This window comes from Ricinus communis, chromosome 4, assembly GCF_019578655.1.
Source record: "Ricinus communis isolate WT05 ecotype wild-type chromosome 4, ASM1957865v1, whole genome shotgun sequence".
NCBI lineage: Eukaryota > Viridiplantae > Streptophyta > Magnoliopsida > Malpighiales > Euphorbiaceae > Ricinus > Ricinus communis.
In genome coordinates, this window is record NC_063259.1 from 27,933,698 (window position 1) to 27,950,521 (window position 16,824).

The 16,824-nt window shown below is 35.6% G+C and overlaps 4 protein-coding genes and 1 non-coding gene across 10 annotated transcripts; 2 read left to right on the forward strand and 3 right to left on the reverse strand.

The window, feature by feature from the left end:
* Window positions 1-1,369: 1,369 nt before the first annotated feature.
* LOC8277431 (thylakoid lumenal 17.9 kDa protein, chloroplastic) lies at window positions 1,370-2,613 on the reverse strand. The gene is made up of 4 exons (XM_002511123.4): window positions 2,290-2,613; window positions 2,083-2,197; window positions 1,937-2,006; window positions 1,370-1,815 (listed from the first exon to the last, which is right to left on the reverse strand). The coding sequence occupies exons 1-4, from the start codon at window positions 2,574-2,576 to the stop codon at window positions 1,598-1,600; spliced, it is 690 nt and encodes a 229-aa protein (XP_002511169.1). The 5' UTR covers window positions 2,577-2,613; the 3' UTR covers window positions 1,370-1,597.
* Window positions 2,614-2,833: 220 nt separating this feature from the next.
* On the forward strand, window positions 2,834-2,915 carry TRNAS-UGA. Its single transcript has one exon. It is a non-coding gene; the product is annotated as a tRNA-Ser (tRNA).
* On the forward strand, window positions 2,847-9,000 carry LOC8269217 (mediator of RNA polymerase II transcription subunit 30). 4 transcript variants are annotated; one of them, XM_015725492.3, is made up of 4 exons: window positions 2,847-3,455; window positions 3,544-3,630; window positions 3,770-3,911; window positions 8,766-9,000. In XM_015725492.3, exons 1-3 carry the CDS (start codon window positions 3,051-3,053, stop codon window positions 3,866-3,868), a joined length of 591 nt encoding a protein of 196 aa, XP_015580978.1. In that variant the 5' UTR covers window positions 2,847-3,050; the 3' UTR covers window positions 3,869-3,911; window positions 8,766-9,000. The 4 variants fall into 4 exon arrangements, with proteins under 4 accessions (XP_015580978.1, XP_048228991.1, XP_015580973.1 ...); XM_048373034.1 differs by lacking the exon at window positions 8,766-9,000 and adding an exon at window positions 4,185-4,725; XM_015725487.3 differs by lacking the exon at window positions 8,766-9,000 and adding an exon at window positions 4,354-4,725.
* LOC8269216 (non-specific phospholipase C6) lies at window positions 5,715-8,550 on the reverse strand. 2 transcript variants are annotated; one of them, XM_025158413.2, is made up of 4 exons: window positions 7,031-8,550; window positions 6,557-6,733; window positions 6,154-6,454; window positions 5,715-5,862 (listed from the first exon to the last, which is right to left on the reverse strand). In XM_025158413.2, exons 1-3 carry the CDS (start codon window positions 8,106-8,108, stop codon window positions 6,156-6,158), a joined length of 1,554 nt encoding a protein of 517 aa, XP_025014181.1. In that variant the 5' UTR covers window positions 8,109-8,550; the 3' UTR covers window positions 5,715-5,862; window positions 6,154-6,155. The 2 variants fall into 2 exon arrangements, with proteins under 2 accessions (XP_025014181.1, XP_002511167.1); XM_002511121.4 differs by lacking the exon at window positions 5,715-5,862 and having other exon boundaries at window positions 6,040-6,454; window positions 7,031-8,549.
* Window positions 9,001-11,521: 2,521 nt separating the features above from the next.
* On the reverse strand, window positions 11,522-15,969 carry LOC8269215 (CBS domain-containing protein CBSCBSPB1). 2 transcript variants are annotated; one of them, XM_015726849.3, is made up of 15 exons: window positions 15,694-15,969; window positions 15,385-15,550; window positions 15,033-15,201; window positions 14,812-14,944; window positions 14,521-14,691; window positions 14,317-14,395; window positions 14,100-14,213; window positions 13,888-13,954; window positions 13,601-13,706; window positions 13,457-13,515; window positions 13,022-13,131; window positions 12,805-12,938; window positions 12,417-12,502; window positions 12,240-12,329; window positions 11,522-11,961 (listed from the first exon to the last, which is right to left on the reverse strand). In XM_015726849.3, the coding sequence occupies exons 2-15, from the start codon at window positions 15,522-15,524 to the stop codon at window positions 11,782-11,784; spliced, it is 1,638 nt and encodes a 545-aa protein (XP_015582335.1). In that variant the 5' UTR covers window positions 15,525-15,550; window positions 15,694-15,969; the 3' UTR covers window positions 11,522-11,781. The 2 variants fall into 2 exon arrangements, with proteins under 2 accessions (XP_015582335.1, XP_048229022.1); XM_048373065.1 differs by having other exon boundaries at window positions 15,385-15,969.
* Between the last annotated feature and the right edge of the window lie 855 nt (window positions 15,970-16,824).

Genomic DNA, 16,824 nt, shown 5'->3' on the forward strand with positions numbered 1-16,824 from the left:
TTCGAATCCATCTTGAGGGGGAAGACAGGAACAAAAACAAAAATAAAAACCAACCGTCAAGGACCGAAGGTCAAGACCTCAGATCATATCATCACAGGCCTAAAAGCTGAGAAAAGGAAGGGAAGAAAGGTCGCTTCTACCTTTCTCAGAATAGAGATGAACGTTGACATAGAGCTTAGGGGATCAACAGGGTAGCAATTATATAATAGAACACTTACATACATAAAAATCTCAGAATTCTTGCTTGTAAATTCATCACAAATTAATAAAGCTTCTAATTACATTTTCTACAAACTTGTACTTCTAGATGCTCACCTTTGCTTTCATAATAAAGAAACTAAAAAGCACAACTAATGTTCTCTTTTATACTTGCTTAATGTCTGTACTCCAAGCTAATATTAACAGAAGTAAAACAACCATTTGCTTCCTTTTGGCAGGTTTTAGCGCTGGAGTGCTCAAGTCTAAAGCAAGAGAAGGAGCGGAAAGCAAAGCCGCATCGCTACCTGAAGGTAGTTGAACTGGGCAGTTTTCTTGGTTTTGCAATTTATGCTGAACTTGCACAGCATTTACTTAAAAGGGCTGTGTCGCTTGAGAAATTGATCATTGATACGTGCACATATTCAATGGAAGATAGAGCAGAACGTACAGATTCCAAGAGTAATCTTAGCAGCAAGAGCTCGAGCTAAGCATCTAGAAACTTGTTTACCTCCTAAGGCTGAATTGGTGATACTCTGATCTTTCCAAGTTTCATGGCAAGCCTCTTAAAAGTGAGCTCAAATTAGTACTGATATTTAAGGTAGGTTGTGCATTGTTGGAAGAAGATGCAAGCAAGTAGCAATTTGAGTGTGCTAATGAGCATTTCTAGAGCGTCATTTTGGATGCTTGAATTATATATATTGCCATCTGAATGTAGAACACATTAATTAATTATTTATTATTGGTGTTTATTGTTTGGTCTAGAAACTTTTGAAGAATGGTTGCGTGAATTTTAACTATTTCCCATTTGAAAGGACTTTAAGGTTGAAAAGTTTACAATCGCATCAAGCATCATAATTCTTACTCTTTATGTCCAGTAAAGTTTAAAACATTCAGCGGTCATTGTGCACCAAAGGAATCTCGGATGTCTCATTATTTTCACTAGCATAGAGACACTGTTACTAAAAAAACATTGAGATTAGCAGTTGTGATATGCAGTAATAGGAATAATATAAAAATAAAAGTGATTTTGCGGCCATAGACCTAAATATATATAAGCAACCACATTGCTATTCGCCAAAAACTAAAGCAACTCATGACGAAACCTCCGTCCACCTCAGCTTAATATGGACATCCAGTGTGAAGATAAGAATGTCACAGAAACGAACATGAATTACTAAATGTCCTGTTTATTTATTTTATATTATACTTTTTCTTCAGTGTAACATTCGAGAGAACAGGTGCAGAAATAATGGTTTATGGAAAGGTTAGTTAAGCATAGTAGTTGGACAGTTGGTCTTGAAGGCTTGTATATAAATATCTTCAGTTAATGAGAAGTAGATGAGCTGATTCTATTCTCTTACTAAGCTTTGTTTTTCCTCTCGAGTTTTCTCATGGGTAACTACTCTTCGGTTAATGAGAATGTATACCAACCTAATTGGTCAATGATTTTCTTCATTCTTTCTTCCTGTCCTTTTGAATCCCCAAAAGCTGTAGTGAAGGGATACACATAGGTAACTTTTGTGGCCATAGACCTGTAAGCAACCACATCTCCTTTTACCAAAAATTCAAGCACATCACGCCCAAATCCTCCGTCAACCTCGGCTTGTAAATATTGCCCTGAATTTGTGACCACAATCAAGATTCAAGAATGTCTCAGTAAAACAGAAATAAATTACCAGTTATAGCACCTACTCAAGTAGTAAAGGAATACAGCTCGAATTCAGTTTAGTCTAATTACCGTTAGGGGTATTTTCAATGACCTGAATCTTGGCATTTCCCTGTGTTTTCAGGATTGCTTCCTGCAATTTCTGCATGAATTTAAGAACCAAACTAGTTAGTTCAACACAAAGCAGCTTAGATGAAAGGAATTGTCTTTCTTTAAACCTGAATTGCGTTCTCTGTTGAGTCTCCAGGAATTGTCAATGGGAATGCAAATTGTGAAGTTTTCGGATTTGTTGATATACAGCTTGGATTCGTAGATGGACAAGGCCGAATTTTCCTACAAAAACATAACATTGCAAGAAAAAAAAATATTAATACTGCAATTTAAAAGTGAGACTTTATGAAAGCTATAATGAAGACAATACATACCCATCTTCGAGTCCAGTGGCCAAGTTCTTGGATTGAGAGAATGGAGTGGTTGGAGGAAGTAAGGGAGATGCTGACAGAGAGTTGGGAGAAGGGATAGCCAAGGAAGGCAATGGAGAGCTTAAGGTAACAGTTAGAGCTAAGGAGAGCAGATTGGTGAAGAGAATTGGTTTTGGAGCAAGAATTGGTAAACTAAACTTTGGGAAGTGGGGATAATTGGAGGCTTTTTGGCTTGAATTTTTGGATGTTGAAGGATGGAGAGGCAGAAGAACATGGCCAATCAAACTCATGTTAAAAGTTTCCTATCCTTATCCATCATTAGGATTCAGGCCTTCTGCCCAAATACTATAATTTATGGATTAATTACTAAAACACTCCTGCGTTTTACCAAAATATACGCTTTAGTCCATGTTATTAAAATTAGCAAATAAACCCTGAAGTTTGGTAAAGCACAAGTTTTATAACTTTAGTCCCTGGGAATTTTGTGTTAGAAAATACTTTAGCTGTTTTGAATTATATTGATATTTAATGAAGATTTTTCACCAAAGTCGATATGTCCGAGTGGTTAAGGAGACAGACTTGAAATCTGTTGGGCTTCGCCCGCGCAGGTTCGAACCCTGCTGTCGACGTTTTAATTTATTCTTTTTTCCAACTTCATAAAATTCTTTTCAAAAACATTTTTTCTTCCCTCTGTCAATGAATCAACGTTAGGGTTTTTTACTTAAAGAATCTTGCTGTGCTTGGGAAGTACGAAAAAATAGGAAATGGAAGACACCACAATGAGCACAATAACGCAGTCCAAAACGACACAAGAGTTAGCAATGGAAGGACAAAAGCATCTGGAAGAAACAATCCAAGCAGCATATCAAATTCTCTCTTCAATGAACGACGAGCTTTGTAACCCTACTTTATGGTCCACTACTTCCTCTTCTAATAATACCACTTCACCAATTTCTGCTCCTGCTAATAGTAATTCTCTCTCGCAAAACGGCGTTGTAAACGGCGATTCTGTATCGGATGCTGTTGTTGCTCATCACTTTGATGGAACCGGTACTGGTGTTGTTGGCGGTGGTACAGGTAATGGAGCTCTCGATGAAGCTCGGTTTCGGTATAAAAACTCCGTAGCTGCTCTTCGTGAGGTACTTGCTGCGATTCCTAATTCTCATAAGGTAAATCTCCAATTCTCTGCTAGTTATTTTATTAGACCTATCTCTCATATATATATAATTACAATGTTTGGCTTTTCTCTGCAAATAGGCAATATCATTTGAAACAAGCTCATCATCTCCGGCAGATGAAGCTGATGTTGAGAAATTAGAAGAGCAAGCCTCCAATCTAAGAAAGGTACTAATACTACTTCTGAGTTATAGCTTTAAGAAAAAATTTGCAATAATTGTTCTTGACTATACTATCTTTAGCTTCTATAATACCTGCTTTATGTTTTGTTTCTGTTTCCTATGAAATTGTGCTTTTCCCAATGAAGGAACTTTTCAACAAGAATGCATATCTTAAGCTTCTCATTGATCAATTACGAGATCTTATTACTGATATATCTACGTGGCAAAGTCCTTGCTCTGTTTGAAGTTCATAAACAGATAGATCATGAGAAAGAGAATGCTTGACAGGTGATCTTATCTTGACATTTCTTTAAATTTTATCTCCATTTTTTGTAGATCATATTTTTGAGTCAAGTTGTAGGTAGACTTTGAGAGAAAGATAATAGTCCTTATTAGAGAACAACTGGAGGATTTTGTATATCACGATGTGTTCAGCATTATAAAGCCTTTGTTGAAGCTAAAGACATTTGATAGTTGTAATGCCATTCTTATTGAACCATATATGAATTACATCAGACTGAATCTTATTATTAATACTGTTCCTGCTTCTTGAGAACTAAGTGGCTTGGTGGTTAGAGCATAATCGGGTTGTCAACATGAGCCTTGGTATGTTTACTTGAACTGCAAGCGGTCAGTTTGGAGTTGCTTTTGTTGGAAGCTTACTCTGTTGCTTTGCAACAATCTTTATATTTTAGCACAAGCACGCCTTTACAATCTTTATACGCTGCAGTCAACTATTAAGGAACAATTCCTCTCTAAAGCTGAACGGTGAAAGGTTTCAGGTGTGCACTAATTAAAGTATAAGTAGCAAGGGCTAAGTTTTGATTAGTTGCTTTGCTGAAATACTTGCTTGATAGAATCTTGGCAAGTATCCGGAGGTTTAACAGGTTTCCATGAAACATTCAGCACTTGACCTAGCAGTTTATATATTTGCTTAGATCTCAGTTTTTAAGTAATTCATTGGGTTTGCATTTAATAGATTTTTAGGTGAATTATCTGTAGTATGACCTGTTCTTTAAGCGGTTTATCAACAACTTTGGTGAATAATTGAATACCTGTATTTCATTATTATGTATGCTAATTGACCTAAAATTTTGCTTTCTGGTCTTGATATCACAATATTGTATTACAAGTTCTATCAGTTTTCTTGCTAATGTCTTCATTGATTCTTTTATTCCCTTTGCTCTTTCTTCTTGATGTTTTTCTAGTTGTCTCTCATGATAGTTATATCAATGACTGAATGATTTTAATGATAGTAACATGCATCTTGTGGGATCTATCTTTATTGTCTCTCACCGATGAGGAGCTGGGCACAACTGTATTTTGAATAATTCACTAATCTTGCAATTTCAATGAATGAGATCAAAGTAAGCAATTTAAAATTTGTAGAGATATCACAATGAATGTGTCTCCATTGCATGCTCCAAATTTGTTCATGTGATAGCGAGCCGTGTGGAGGAGATGTGGAGATATGTCTATGCATCTTTTGGCATTTTAGGTGGGAGTTGGAAAATTTTTGGGCTTTTTATCACATGTGACTAACTTGGGTTTTTGGACCTGTGCGAGTTGTGGGAAATACTTCTCTGTGCTTTGACATTTTAAGGTGGAAAACGTTTCAACTTTAAATCAGTTAAGAGAACCTGTGACTAATTTGGTTTTTGATACTTCTGTATGTTTCACTTAATATTTTAAGGAGTCTTTTCTTGTTCAGCTGAGAAATCCTGATAATTTGGTTTTTGGACTTTTGTTCTTCCTCCTTTCCTGGGGTTATGCAAGCTCATCGATATGTTAGGTTTCTACCAAATTATACTGGAGCCATTCTGCTTAAAAGATACCTAGGCCAATCGATAGGATAAATGAAGTCAAGATGGCCTTATATAGTTGGGAAGCTTAATAAAGCCTTGTGAATTAACATTTTACTGTATGGTGCATGTATGGGCACCTTGCAATTGTAAAGAACTTCCTTCTGTTCGGTGTCATTTATGGCAAACATCATGGACGCTGGCCTTTTTAGCCAAGCATTTTGATTCTAGCGTAAGCAACTGATATTAAAGAATAGAGTCCACATGTTGAGGCCCTTGGTTTCGGAAGTATTGAAAAGGCATCACATATATTGTGCAGAAAAATTAGGACCATCATTTGCTGTCTTTGTACACTACCCACCATACAACAGAAAATGAGCAGCCGAAGAGAACAAAGGTCCCATCTGCATTTAAAAGGGTGCGTGTGATCTTCAGCACTGCAATTTAATGCGAACCCAATTAGGCATAAAATTCGAAACTCATTTTAAGAGTAGACTTAAGTTGCAATAGTCGAATCTTTCTATAAGATTTACCATGTATCTTAGTTTAGTATTTCAGGATGTTGATTTGCTAACAAGCAGATTGCATGATTACAATACTAAAAGAAACTAACATATTATCAAAGGAGAAATTACTTGTTATTGCTTCCTACTTTCACGAATATTTTGTATTTTGAATATAGTCTAATCTATAAGAGAGACATGGAGATCGATGGACAGATGATTTACTACTAATTATGAACTGAAGATCTTGTAGTCAGCGACGACCTCATATCTACAATGGCGGATTCATCTGCTCCTAAAGTAATGGCCTCCTTGCTAGCTCTTATGAACCTTGAAACAGCACCCTTAACGTATTGGTGTGCTTCTCGCACATTCATCTTCTTGCTCATCCCATCCGGGAAGCTGCTCAAGAAGTGGTCGCCATTAAGAACCGCTGCTAATTGAACTACCTCGCTCTGAAACTCAGACAGGCTACTATCTTCCTTTGCTTCTGTGCTTCTCAAAGGTGCCACATCCGGCAAGGTCTCTGGAAATAAATTATGACAAGAAATCTCATGAATATACCTATCTATAGATATTTCATCAATGTTGCAAAACTAAGAATAAAATAGGATGTGAATTTATATACCTGGGCAGTCAGTTCTTGGAGAGGTTAACTCCCCAACAACCCCTTCAAACGTGCCGGCCCATGCATCCCTATGGGTCAAAAAGTTAGAAGGGAGATTGAACATTTTCTTTATGGTGGCAGGGATTGAAGAATGCTCGAACTCTGAGTTTGGAGCAGGTCCCTTTGGGCCACTTACCACTGGAAAAGAGAGAGAAATCAGAAGATTAGGAGAGAATAAAGAAAATAATAAGAAGAAATACAACAGAAAAAATAAACTCAACAACTAAAGTCTTTCTGTATTCAACCAAATTGCTTATCCTCCTTCAAAAAAGAAAATTGCACTTATCCTTCAATTGACAACAGCTTATCCTTAAATCTAATTCATTAGAATGCTACCAAACTCGCTTGATTAAATAGAAAAAGAAATATGACAAAACTGAACAACCTCATAGAGAAAAGAGTGTGCAAGTAACAAAAGCTGTAAGCTTTACTTACCAGTGCCTTTCTTGATCCAAGGGGAGACCATAATTGTCGGCACACGAACACCGAGGCGATCGAACTTGAAGAAATAAGGGGCAGGGCCAGTATTTCCATCTGGATTAGGAACATCGGCAAAAGGGGTCTTGACATGATCATAGAACCCCCCATGCTCATCGTAAGTAATGACCAAAAGTGTCTCATTCCACTGAGGACTACCCCTTAGTGCCTCGTATACCTCCTTCACGAGCTTTTGGCCATTCGCGACATCATGAGAAGGATGGTCATCATTTGCAGGCAATCCCTTGAGATCAAAATACCTTGGCTCAATAACAGTTAAGCTAGGTAATTTTCCATTTCTAGCATCTTTCTTGAACTTCAAATCAAATTGGTGAAACTTAAAGATATACTTCAGTTTCCTCATATTCCTATAAAATAAAGTTGTGGGTATATTTTGGAAGTAAATCCCAAAGTTTTTACCATTCTCATGAAGTGAATCAAATATTGTTTTTTGAGGATATCCTTGAGCTAATTGCTTCTTAACATGGCTAGTTGAGCCATGGGAAGTAGCAGAATATACAAATAGCCTGTTGGGCTGTGTTGGACCAGGGATTGAAGAGAACCATCTATCAAAGACTGCAAATTCTTTAACCAAAGCAGCATAAACAGGCACAGATTCCGGCCTAAAACCTTTCATAACAGTTTCAGATAAATTTGGTGACATAGTGAGAGCTTGCTCAACAAAGCCACTCATTGAAGGAATTGAGCCATTGCCAAATACCTGTTGCTCAACAGCTTCAAATGAGTGACCAGGATCTGGATCCACAAACTCTGCATCGTTTGTGAAACAAATAGATTGTCGTGTTGGATTCTTGGTTGATACAGGATTGCATTCTGTTCCAGTCACTCCGTTGATTGCTGGATTCACTGTTTTCTTCATCCACCCAATCATGTGATCAAAGGATCTGTTTTCCATCACCAAAACCACAATAGTCTTGATGGGATTTTGTTGTTGGGCTGTAGAAACAGATGAAAGAGTGAGAAACAGCAAGAAAATGCAAGAAAATGAAGGTGGTCTTCTTCTGAACTCTCTCATGGCTGTTCTGTGGAGGCCTTTTGGCTAATGGGTTTTCAGCTTCAAGAAATTGGGTTTTGCTTATATAATAGAATCAAGAACTCATTTTAAGAGTTATTGCTATATAAAGAAAGGATATAGTTGTTGGTATAGGATGTAATATTTTCTGTCGTTGGATATTTTTGATTGAGAAGAATGAGAGGCAGAGAGGATTCACTGTGCTAGTTTTGGTACAGACACTGGAAAAGAATAAAGAAGGTTCTGGTTCTAAACTGATTATGCTTGCTCTTTCGCTTTTTATAAAGAGGAAGTGATTAAAAGTAAAAGCTGGAACACGACATTTGTCTCCATTTGAAAGATTTTACTTAGCTTCAAAAGATTTATTAGTACTAAAAATTAAATCTTGTGGTTAAGCTTTATCAAACATGGACACTCAGTCCATTTCTTTCGCACATTCAGTTTTTATAAGTGATGTAACTCTTGTATTTTACTGTTACAGTACATCAGTTTTGAGGTTCGAATTTATGCACCATCAATTCCAAGTTTTTAGGATTACAGTTATTTTGACCAAAATGATTGATTCAGCAATTTTTGCTTATACACGATGACACTTCTAAAGAGAAGCGTATACACATTTGGGTTTAATTTTTATTTTTCCTTTTTTCTTTTTTCCTGCAGTGCATGCAGAAAGTTGGTAATTGAAATGATGAAATGGAAGTATTTTAAGTATGGAAATAAGGAGCAAGAATGTCAAGGATATCTAGAGGACATTAATGCAATGAGTAGGTAGGAATCTTTTAGTAGTCCATATTTGAATTCTTGGGAGAGCAGAACACACGGATTTGGGTGGCAAATTTCTGTACTTGTATGTATGTGTGAACTTAAAACAGTGTTGGCAATATATCTGTATATCTAGAGAATTTGGAGCCTGAATTGATAGAGCAAACTAAAATAGGAAATAATGTTCAAGCCCATGACAATGACTCAGATTTTAAAATGACTATTAAAAGAACCTAAAAAGGGAAATGGTAACTCTGGAGAGCTTTTTAGAGTAGGATTAGATTAAACTGATTTAATAATTTCATATTAAGGGTATGATTTGAATGTGATTATAATACCTTACCTGATGTTTCATGAAGAAAAGTAAATCAGAACATTAATTAATCAACCCAAAGTGTTGAGCATTGCCAGAAATTTACGAAAGTTGTCGTCTTATAGTCAATGGCATGTTCGCCGAGTGATTACAAAATGACATCTTATAGTCAGCTTCCTAACAGTATTACATGTGAAAAATATTATATTTATTCTTGTGTAGTTGTATGTATTTACTTTAGGGTTCTCGAGTGACACGTCATACTATTAAGAAAAGGTAATAACATAAGTTCTTTTGTAATTTATCTTCTTTTTTTTCTTTTACTAGAAAAGCATTTTCAATGTACTGTGTCATAAGTTCTCAATCCAAATAAATAGTAATATTTGCATTCATAAAAGTAACATTTTATTTAACTGAAATTTTTTATTTTTTACAAATTATTTATTCTTTTTATATTGATTTAATTCTATTGTCTTTGGAGTTTATGGTGTACCATCAAATTTAGTAAATAATTTACTGTTGGCAAAATTGAATCAATATTAAAATATAATATTGAAATATGAAACTTTTTAATTCAAAAAATATAATGGCAAACACAAAGCAAGATTACTTTATTTACTGACATCAAAGTCACCACAGCATGTGCACTGTCTTTGTGGCTATCATTCTCATAGGCTTCCCATTGGGTCCTATCCATTATAATTACTTTACAAATATTACACTAACCATTTTAAGGATTGGTTTTCTTATCACTTTAATGGGTTTAAGACTGTATGCATCATTAACACATAAAACAAAAACGCATTACTCTTTAAAAATGTCACTCAACTTTCGGAATATTATTTTTTATTTATTTATCCAACTTGATCTATTCTGTCTTCCATTACTGTTGAGCACGCTAATGAAGATGCAATTATTTTAATTACACTAATAGATTAGCTTTAACCCTACATTTGATAATCGATAGTGGGGTGGAAGAGTAGGGAAGTGAAAAGAAGAGACAATGAAATCTTTTCTCGCATAAGAGTATGAAAAGAAATTGCAAAAAGATAAATTGAACTACTTTTTGTATTCTTTCAAATATTAATAAAGAAAGTCATTTGATTAAGACATGTATATCTTCTACGTGCGTGTGTGGCATAATTGGGGATAGAAGAACTTAATAATTTACAAATTGGTATTAGCATTAGTATTATAATTATAATTAAGCCCGTAATCTGTGGCGATAAGCTTTGATTATTAGCAGAGAAGGTCAAAGACCCCATACACCGACAGTGAAAGTCCCAGGCGTTGAATGAAAGAAGGCCATCGGGGTCTCGCAGCTGCACCTCCCATTTCCTATATTTCAGAACAGAAAAACAAAATTTAAAAAAAAAAAACAAAAAAAAAAAAGTCGTCGGTCTTTTAAATTCCCCACCCACACCGACAAAACTGAGGCAACCTTTGTAAATTACAACTGTATTCTAAACTCTATTCAAGTCCCAAGATTTTAATTTAGTCTTCTGCATATGTAATAGTTTAATTTTGGAGCGATAAAGAGAGCGGCAAGACTAATAATATGTGGGCGAACTACATATATTCTGGTTCAATCATATGAATAACTACTTGACGTGCATGAGCGGCTTCTGAGTTTAATTAACCTCAACAAAACTGATAATGCAATTCTCGATGCTACGTTGGTCGGTTCAGAAGAGAATCATTCGCATTTAGTCCAAATATTGGAACTTTGTTTGTAGCCTCTGTTTCTGTCTTCAACATCTAAATAGTATATAGTATAAACCCTACGGATGCTTCATATTTCACTCGCGTAAGGAAAAGCTCAAATCATCGAGAATGTGATTGTGTAGAAAAAAAAGGTAGCATATGACGAGCAAGACTATCAATATCCTGGCAATGATATTGTACAGGAATATAATAATGACCTTCCAGGTTTGAGAGCATCCATATCTATTCAACCTTCTAAAAAAGTTGGCTGTGTGTCCCTGCAATTACTACAGAGTATTCACTAACCCACTTTTCTGCACGACACGTCTCCACTCAACCGTCAGATCCTGTGCTCAGGAGTTGCTTTGGTACTTCCTAAAGGGTTTTCTTTTTCTTCTTTTTCCTTTTTTTCTTCCCCCTCCCTCCCCGCAAAGGCTTAGGGCTCTAATTGAGCAACCCATTTCTGATTGTTTGTTAAGTTTGCTTTTCTGGTTTGATTAAAGATGGAAATACTCCTGCGCACAGCATTTCTTTTCTAAATATTTTATTTTTAATTTTACATACATTAAACTATGGCTTAAATGTATAAAAGAATTTATCACAAATAAAATATGCTGGACTTGATGAAACGAAAATCTAAATGTGGAAACCCAAATGGCGCAATTTATTTTATATACACCAAAAATCTCCAACTTCATGTAGCAGAAAAGAATACACAGCAGCAGCTGCCAATAAATACATGTGAAGCGTGCAGTATCCAACAGCAAGAAAAATGAGTTTTTTCCTTACTTGTACAATATGTTGTTCCACAAAAACAGAACATCAAGCACAAGCAATGCCCTTCCAAAAATATTTCAATTTGGTTAGTTTGTATGATCTTGTAACTCTCAAAATGTATCAATAACCAGATCTTCGCAAGTATGCTAGTACACCTAGGCCAGCAACCAGAGCAGCACCTGCTGCTACAGCACTGTATGCAGCAGCCCATGCATCTTTCTGAGCATAAGCTAAATCTCCTGAACCAGAACCCCCCCTCCGACTACGGACTCCAGAATAGTCTAAATGCAACCTCAGGCCCTGCAAATTTATCACTAAAAGTTCAATGCGGCAGAGTTCAACAATTTAATTGACAACAAGAAAATATACACTTCTCCTCAAAAAGGGATCCGTTTTTCTACTTTTGATTGCATGCTTTAAGGACTAATGATATTATTTAGTACAGTTACAGATGTCTTTAATAACGATTTAGTTACTGTACTGGTATCTCGGATGAAAAAAGATGGGCAAAATTGTCATCGTACTCTCCTGTGCCTTAAAAAAAGAGCATTAAAAACCATTAGACAGCAGTACTATACCTTGAAACCAGCTAATTTTGCATGTTCGACTGCAGTTACAAGATCACTATCCGACTCCAGAACAACTTTATCATGGTCATCATCTTCATACTTTAGAATGTGATCATAAATTAGAAAGAGATTAAAAATCAATAATCAAAGCTGATGCTCGTAAAATATGAAATTCATATGACATACCAGAATTTGAGGCAAGTTGTTACGATCAATATCATTTCCTAACCTCTGAAGGATTGCAGTTATTAGATCTGTCAGACTTCGAGTATCTAGTACAAAAGAACCAAAAACCAGGTCAACTGCCTATTATAAGGTAACCACAAAATTCAGGAAAAAAGAAAAAAGAACTCATGATATAGTGGTTCTAAATCTCCTGACTCATTGTCAAACTCAAAAACATACATTTATTTCAGTCCACAAAAAGGTTTAAATGTGTCATTGTCTAAAGCAAGTAAACTAGAATCATAAAATGGCAATAGGTACATCAATGAGCTACATGTATGCCTTATGCGACATTGAGAATGCATAAACAACCATCTGATAAAAAGAAAAAAAACAAAAAGAGATTTACCAGAAGTAAATCTGTGCATTCTCCCCTTCTTGTCTTCAATTTTGAAACCAAATGAATTTGGGAAACCTGCCGAAGGATAGGGAAGTGATCTTCCTGTCTCTGCTCCTTCAGAAGGCAATTTCAAGGAACCTTCACTGAAATGTAACAGAACATATGTCAGTAAACAAGGACATCAGAATACTCAATACTATCATAACTATAAGAACAAAGTATAAACCTCCGTGTATCATCATCATCCTCGTTGGGACTTAAGGCCATAGCAGAATCCCAAAATTTTTGCATCATTGTGCTTGCTGCCTCATTATTTACTCCAGCAGTACTTCCAACCTGATTCGCAAAGGAATAATTAGGATGTTCTATTCAGCTCCATGACAGCAGATCATAGCATAACATGTAAAAATATGTAGATCTTGTCTCCAATGTTAGTAAAAGTGCCACAAGTTATTGGTTGGTTTTCAAAATGAACGGCGAACCTCTCCCTCAACCCTCTCATCTTCCAAGTGCATCACCAACAACAGTAGCTGGCACCACTGCCACAAGTACTATCACCACCACCACTAATTATTGTTGTGTTCTGGAATTTGTGCCCATATAGATAGAACTTGCAGAGAGAATAATTAAGAAGCACCAGAAGGACATCATCTTGACTTACTGTGGCCACTGCAGCATGAGTGATATGAATAACATCAACAACAGCAACTACATTCCCATCTGTAATTCATACAGAGCCATGATCAGAAACTAAGATTACCAACATAGACCACTTAGCTTCATTTAGTATTAAAATGGTTATTACCTCTATCAAGCACAGGAAGGTGCAAAAATTTCCCATCATGCATGGTATGCAGAGCATCAACAATTGGTGTATCAATGGTTGCACATTCAGGATTAGGAGTCATAACCTGCAGATAGAAATCAAAAGCGTGGTGCCTGAATAAAAATTATTCTCTTTTATCAATCTGAGATGCATATTAAGTGAATATTTCTTTTCATAAGTAATAGAGAATAGAATCAGAAAATATATGAATTTTGTTTGACAAAATACTCTAAGAATAACCAAAACCATCTGAAAGACAAAAATACCTTCTCCGCGAGAGTGGAATCCGAGGGAAGATTTTGTGCTATTACCCGCATCAATATATCTTTTGAGCTGCCAGAAGAATGCACAGGTTATAACATAGAAGCAAACAATAAAAGAAAAGTTCATGCTTTAAGGTTTATATTAGGACAGGAGTAGTGGAAGATGTGAGCTTCTTATTGGATCAGAAAGTAAATGCAATTAAATAGCCACTCACGTTAGAATTCCACGTGGCTTCTGATCAACAATCACCACTGCAGAGCTTGACCGGGATTCAAGCATCTTCTTTGTGACTGCCAAAACTGTTTCAGTTGGCAAAACTGTTACAACCCTGAGACATGACGCAAAGTATTAAATTAATAGGCTGAATAAAATATCCACAAAATCCTACAAACAAAGTGATATACTAAAAGGAACTTCCAAATATTACCTACTTTGAATTCTCTGGAAGTATCGTAGATAAAGACGGCCTAAACATCCGCTCTCGAAGTGTCTCAATGAATGTATTAGGTCCTGTTAGTCAACCAGAAAAGGGAAAACGAATGTAGGGAAAGTAATCAACAAATACGGTGCTGAGTAGATGATGAGAATATATGCCTAAAGTAGTGCAAATATACATAGGAAAAGTTTCCACCAACCTGAAAAAGTTGTCCCCCAATTCTTTTCAACACCTTCGACAGCTGCAGCAATAGCCTTCCCCTTCTCAGCTGCTCTTTCCATACGAGCAATAGCATCATATAAACACTTTGCAATGTCAAGTAAAGCAATAACCTCTCCATTTTCCACAACAGGCAAATGTCTGAACTTTCCTGTATATGCCAATATCAGGAGCCCACTTGAGTTGTTTGTTACTTTGAATATATGAAATAGTACAGTGTAGTTTATGTGATTGTCCAATAAAGTTGATGTAATTTCCAGTAACTACCAACCTTGGACCATCTTCTGGAGAGCTTCGACAGCAAGAGTATCAGAAAGAACAAAAACTGGGTTCCTGGTCATAACTTTAGAAACAGGTGTTTCTTCAAGGTTAAGCTCACGAGCAATAACTCTTGTCGCTATATCCTATAGCAACAAGAAAATGATATGTAAAATAAACTGCATGAAGGTAAAGGTAGCAACACAAAGGTGGATTTTTATTTTATTTTATAACCTTGTCCGTAAGGATTCCACAAAGTAAAGCATTAGAGTCAGTTAGCAATAAGGCATCAACTCTACGAGCAGCCATACGACGGCAAGCCTCCTGAATAGTGGTGGTTTCAGGCACCGTCAAGGCCTTAGACAAGCGCAACCTTTTCACTGTTCGTTCACCAGTTAGTCCCCTGTTTCCAAAAATCAAAGTGTAAAATTAAAAGGCCAAATAAATGATTATGGATTAACATCAACATCACATAAATGTTTTATTATGACAGCCAACAAACACATTAGCGACACACACTTAAAAATAATATCTCCGGATTTAACAGTTTATAATAGAAAGAAAAGGGGAATATTTATGTAATTACCCGGGGCGAGAAGAGGCGAAAGATTTGCGAGCAGAATCAGAGGAGGCTAAACCATTATCAGAAGATTTTTTTCTTCCGAGCATAGATGATGAATTCGTCATTGACAGACTTTTCCTTGAAGATCCTCCTTGGCTAGCCATCGTCTTCTTCTTCTTCTTCTTCACCTCTAATCAACACACACAATCAATCAATAAATCTCCCAGACCCTATCTATTATATTTCTCCTCCGCTTTTAAGATTCCTGATTCAACATAATCACATATCCTCAAAAACACCTGAAATTTATAATTCTTAAAAAATAAAGCTCACCAGAGCTGCGACGATTTCAATAGCGAAATGAGATTAGCATTTCAATCAAGAAGCGAAAATTCGAATATTGGATTGCGAGAGTTAAAGAATATTCGGAAGGAAATCGCAGGTCGGGACTGTTATCGGAAAATTATAGGATTTTCCGTAATATTCACCGACCGGCGAGGTAAAGAGAGAGATAGAGTTGGTGGCGAAACCCTAGAAAGAAAAGGAAGAAAGAAATGTCAAATTTTGCTGAACGATGGGAGAGGGCCCAATGATATTCGCGCACGTTTAACGATTTTAACTGAATTTGCTCCATTTTCACGGGAATATTTTATGGCTTTTTCCTTAAACGGTCCTTTTTAAAATTTGAGAACATGGTTTTTTACCTCGTTGTCCTTATTGTTTTCTTGCCCTATTTCTAAATTAAGACATCATCTCTGACTGCTAAAGAATTTTTATCTGCTTGTTTTGTAAAGAGTGGATGCAATAGTACATCTTTTAATATTTCTTTAATCATTAAATTTTCCAGTTTAACCAAATAATATTTAATTAAGTTCTAATAGTTACAGCAGCAACGACTGTCTATTTATGTACATTGCTAGTATTGGCTCCTGACTTATGGTTTGAATTATGGATTAATAATTCATATTTAGAATTAGATTATGATAGAATTATCAATTATTTAGTATTAATAGAATGTTAATGAAAATCTAAAATTAGATTAATAAATAAAAATATTAATTGGCTTGATTTATAATCAATTGCATGTTTAATATATTAATTCATTCAATTTGACGTTAATTTTTTGTCTATTAAGTTAATATGTGTTACCAAAGAATTATGTTAAAGAAAATTGATAAATTATTAAAGGAAGTATGATTTTGTACTGAAAGGAAATGGGATAGATGTGAGCACATAATCAGTAATTATTTTATTGATTATAGCAATGGTAATGAGATTTGGGTATTGTCTCTTAGAATTTTGAAAAGGTTAGTCATCAAAATTGAAAAGGGCATTAGAGTACATGCCCTGATAATTATTTTCTTTTTCTTTTTCCAGTGAGTTAATAAAATAATTAAAGAGCGGAATTTGTCAAAATAAACAATTAATTTTGTTTGTTTGAAAGAGGAAAAGAAAAACAATTGT

What these genes read in the sequence shown, in the direction of transcription:
- LOC8269217 (XM_015725492.3), top strand. Translation starts at nt 3,051, where the DNA reads ATGGAAGACACCACAATGAGCACAATAACGCAGTCCAAAACGACACAA. An exon ending in CGATTCCTAATTCTCATAAG is followed by an intron (nt 3,456 to 3,543) that starts GTAAATCTCCAA and finishes CTCTGCAAATAG; the next exon opens with GCAATATCATTTGAAACAAG. An exon ending in AAGCCTCCAATCTAAGAAAG is followed by an intron (nt 3,631 to 3,769) that starts GTACTAATACTA and finishes TTCCCAATGAAG; the next exon opens with GAACTTTTCAACAAGAATGC.
- LOC8269216 (XM_025158413.2), bottom strand. Translation starts at nt 8,108, where the DNA reads ATGAGAGAGTTCAGAAGAAGACCACCTTCATTTTCTTGCATTTTCTTG. An exon ending in TTGGATCAAGAAAGGCACTG is followed by an intron (nt 6,734 to 7,030) that starts GTAAGTAAAGCT and finishes TCTCTTTTCCAG; the next exon opens with TGGTAAGTGGCCCAAAGGGA. An exon ending in TCCAAGAACTGACTGCCCAG is followed by an intron (nt 6,455 to 6,556) that starts GTATATAAATTC and finishes ATTTATTTCCAG; the next exon opens with AGACCTTGCCGGATGTGGCA.
- LOC8277431 (XM_002511123.4), bottom strand. Translation starts at nt 2,576, where the DNA reads ATGAGTTTGATTGGCCATGTTCTTCTGCCTCTCCATCCTTCAACATCC. An exon ending in GCCACTGGACTCGAAGATGG is followed by an intron (nt 2,198 to 2,289) that starts GTATGTATTGTC and finishes ATGTTTTTGTAG; the next exon opens with GAAAATTCGGCCTTGTCCAT. An exon ending in CATTGAAAATACCCCTAACG is followed by an intron (nt 1,816 to 1,936) that starts GTAATTAGACTA and finishes TCACAAATTCAG; the next exon opens with GGCAATATTTACAAGCCGAG.
- LOC8269215 (XM_015726849.3), bottom strand. Translation starts at nt 15,524, where the DNA reads ATGGCTAGCCAAGGAGGATCTTCAAGGAAAAGTCTGTCAATGACGAAT. An exon ending in ATTCCACTCTCGCGGAGAAG is followed by an intron (nt 13,707 to 13,887) that starts GTATTTTTGTCT and finishes TTCTATCTGCAG; the next exon opens with GTTATGACTCCTAATCCTGA. An exon ending in AATGCACAGATTTACTTCTG is followed by an intron (nt 12,503 to 12,804) that starts GTAAATCTCTTT and finishes CTTTTGTACTAG; the next exon opens with ATACTCGAAGTCTGACAGAT.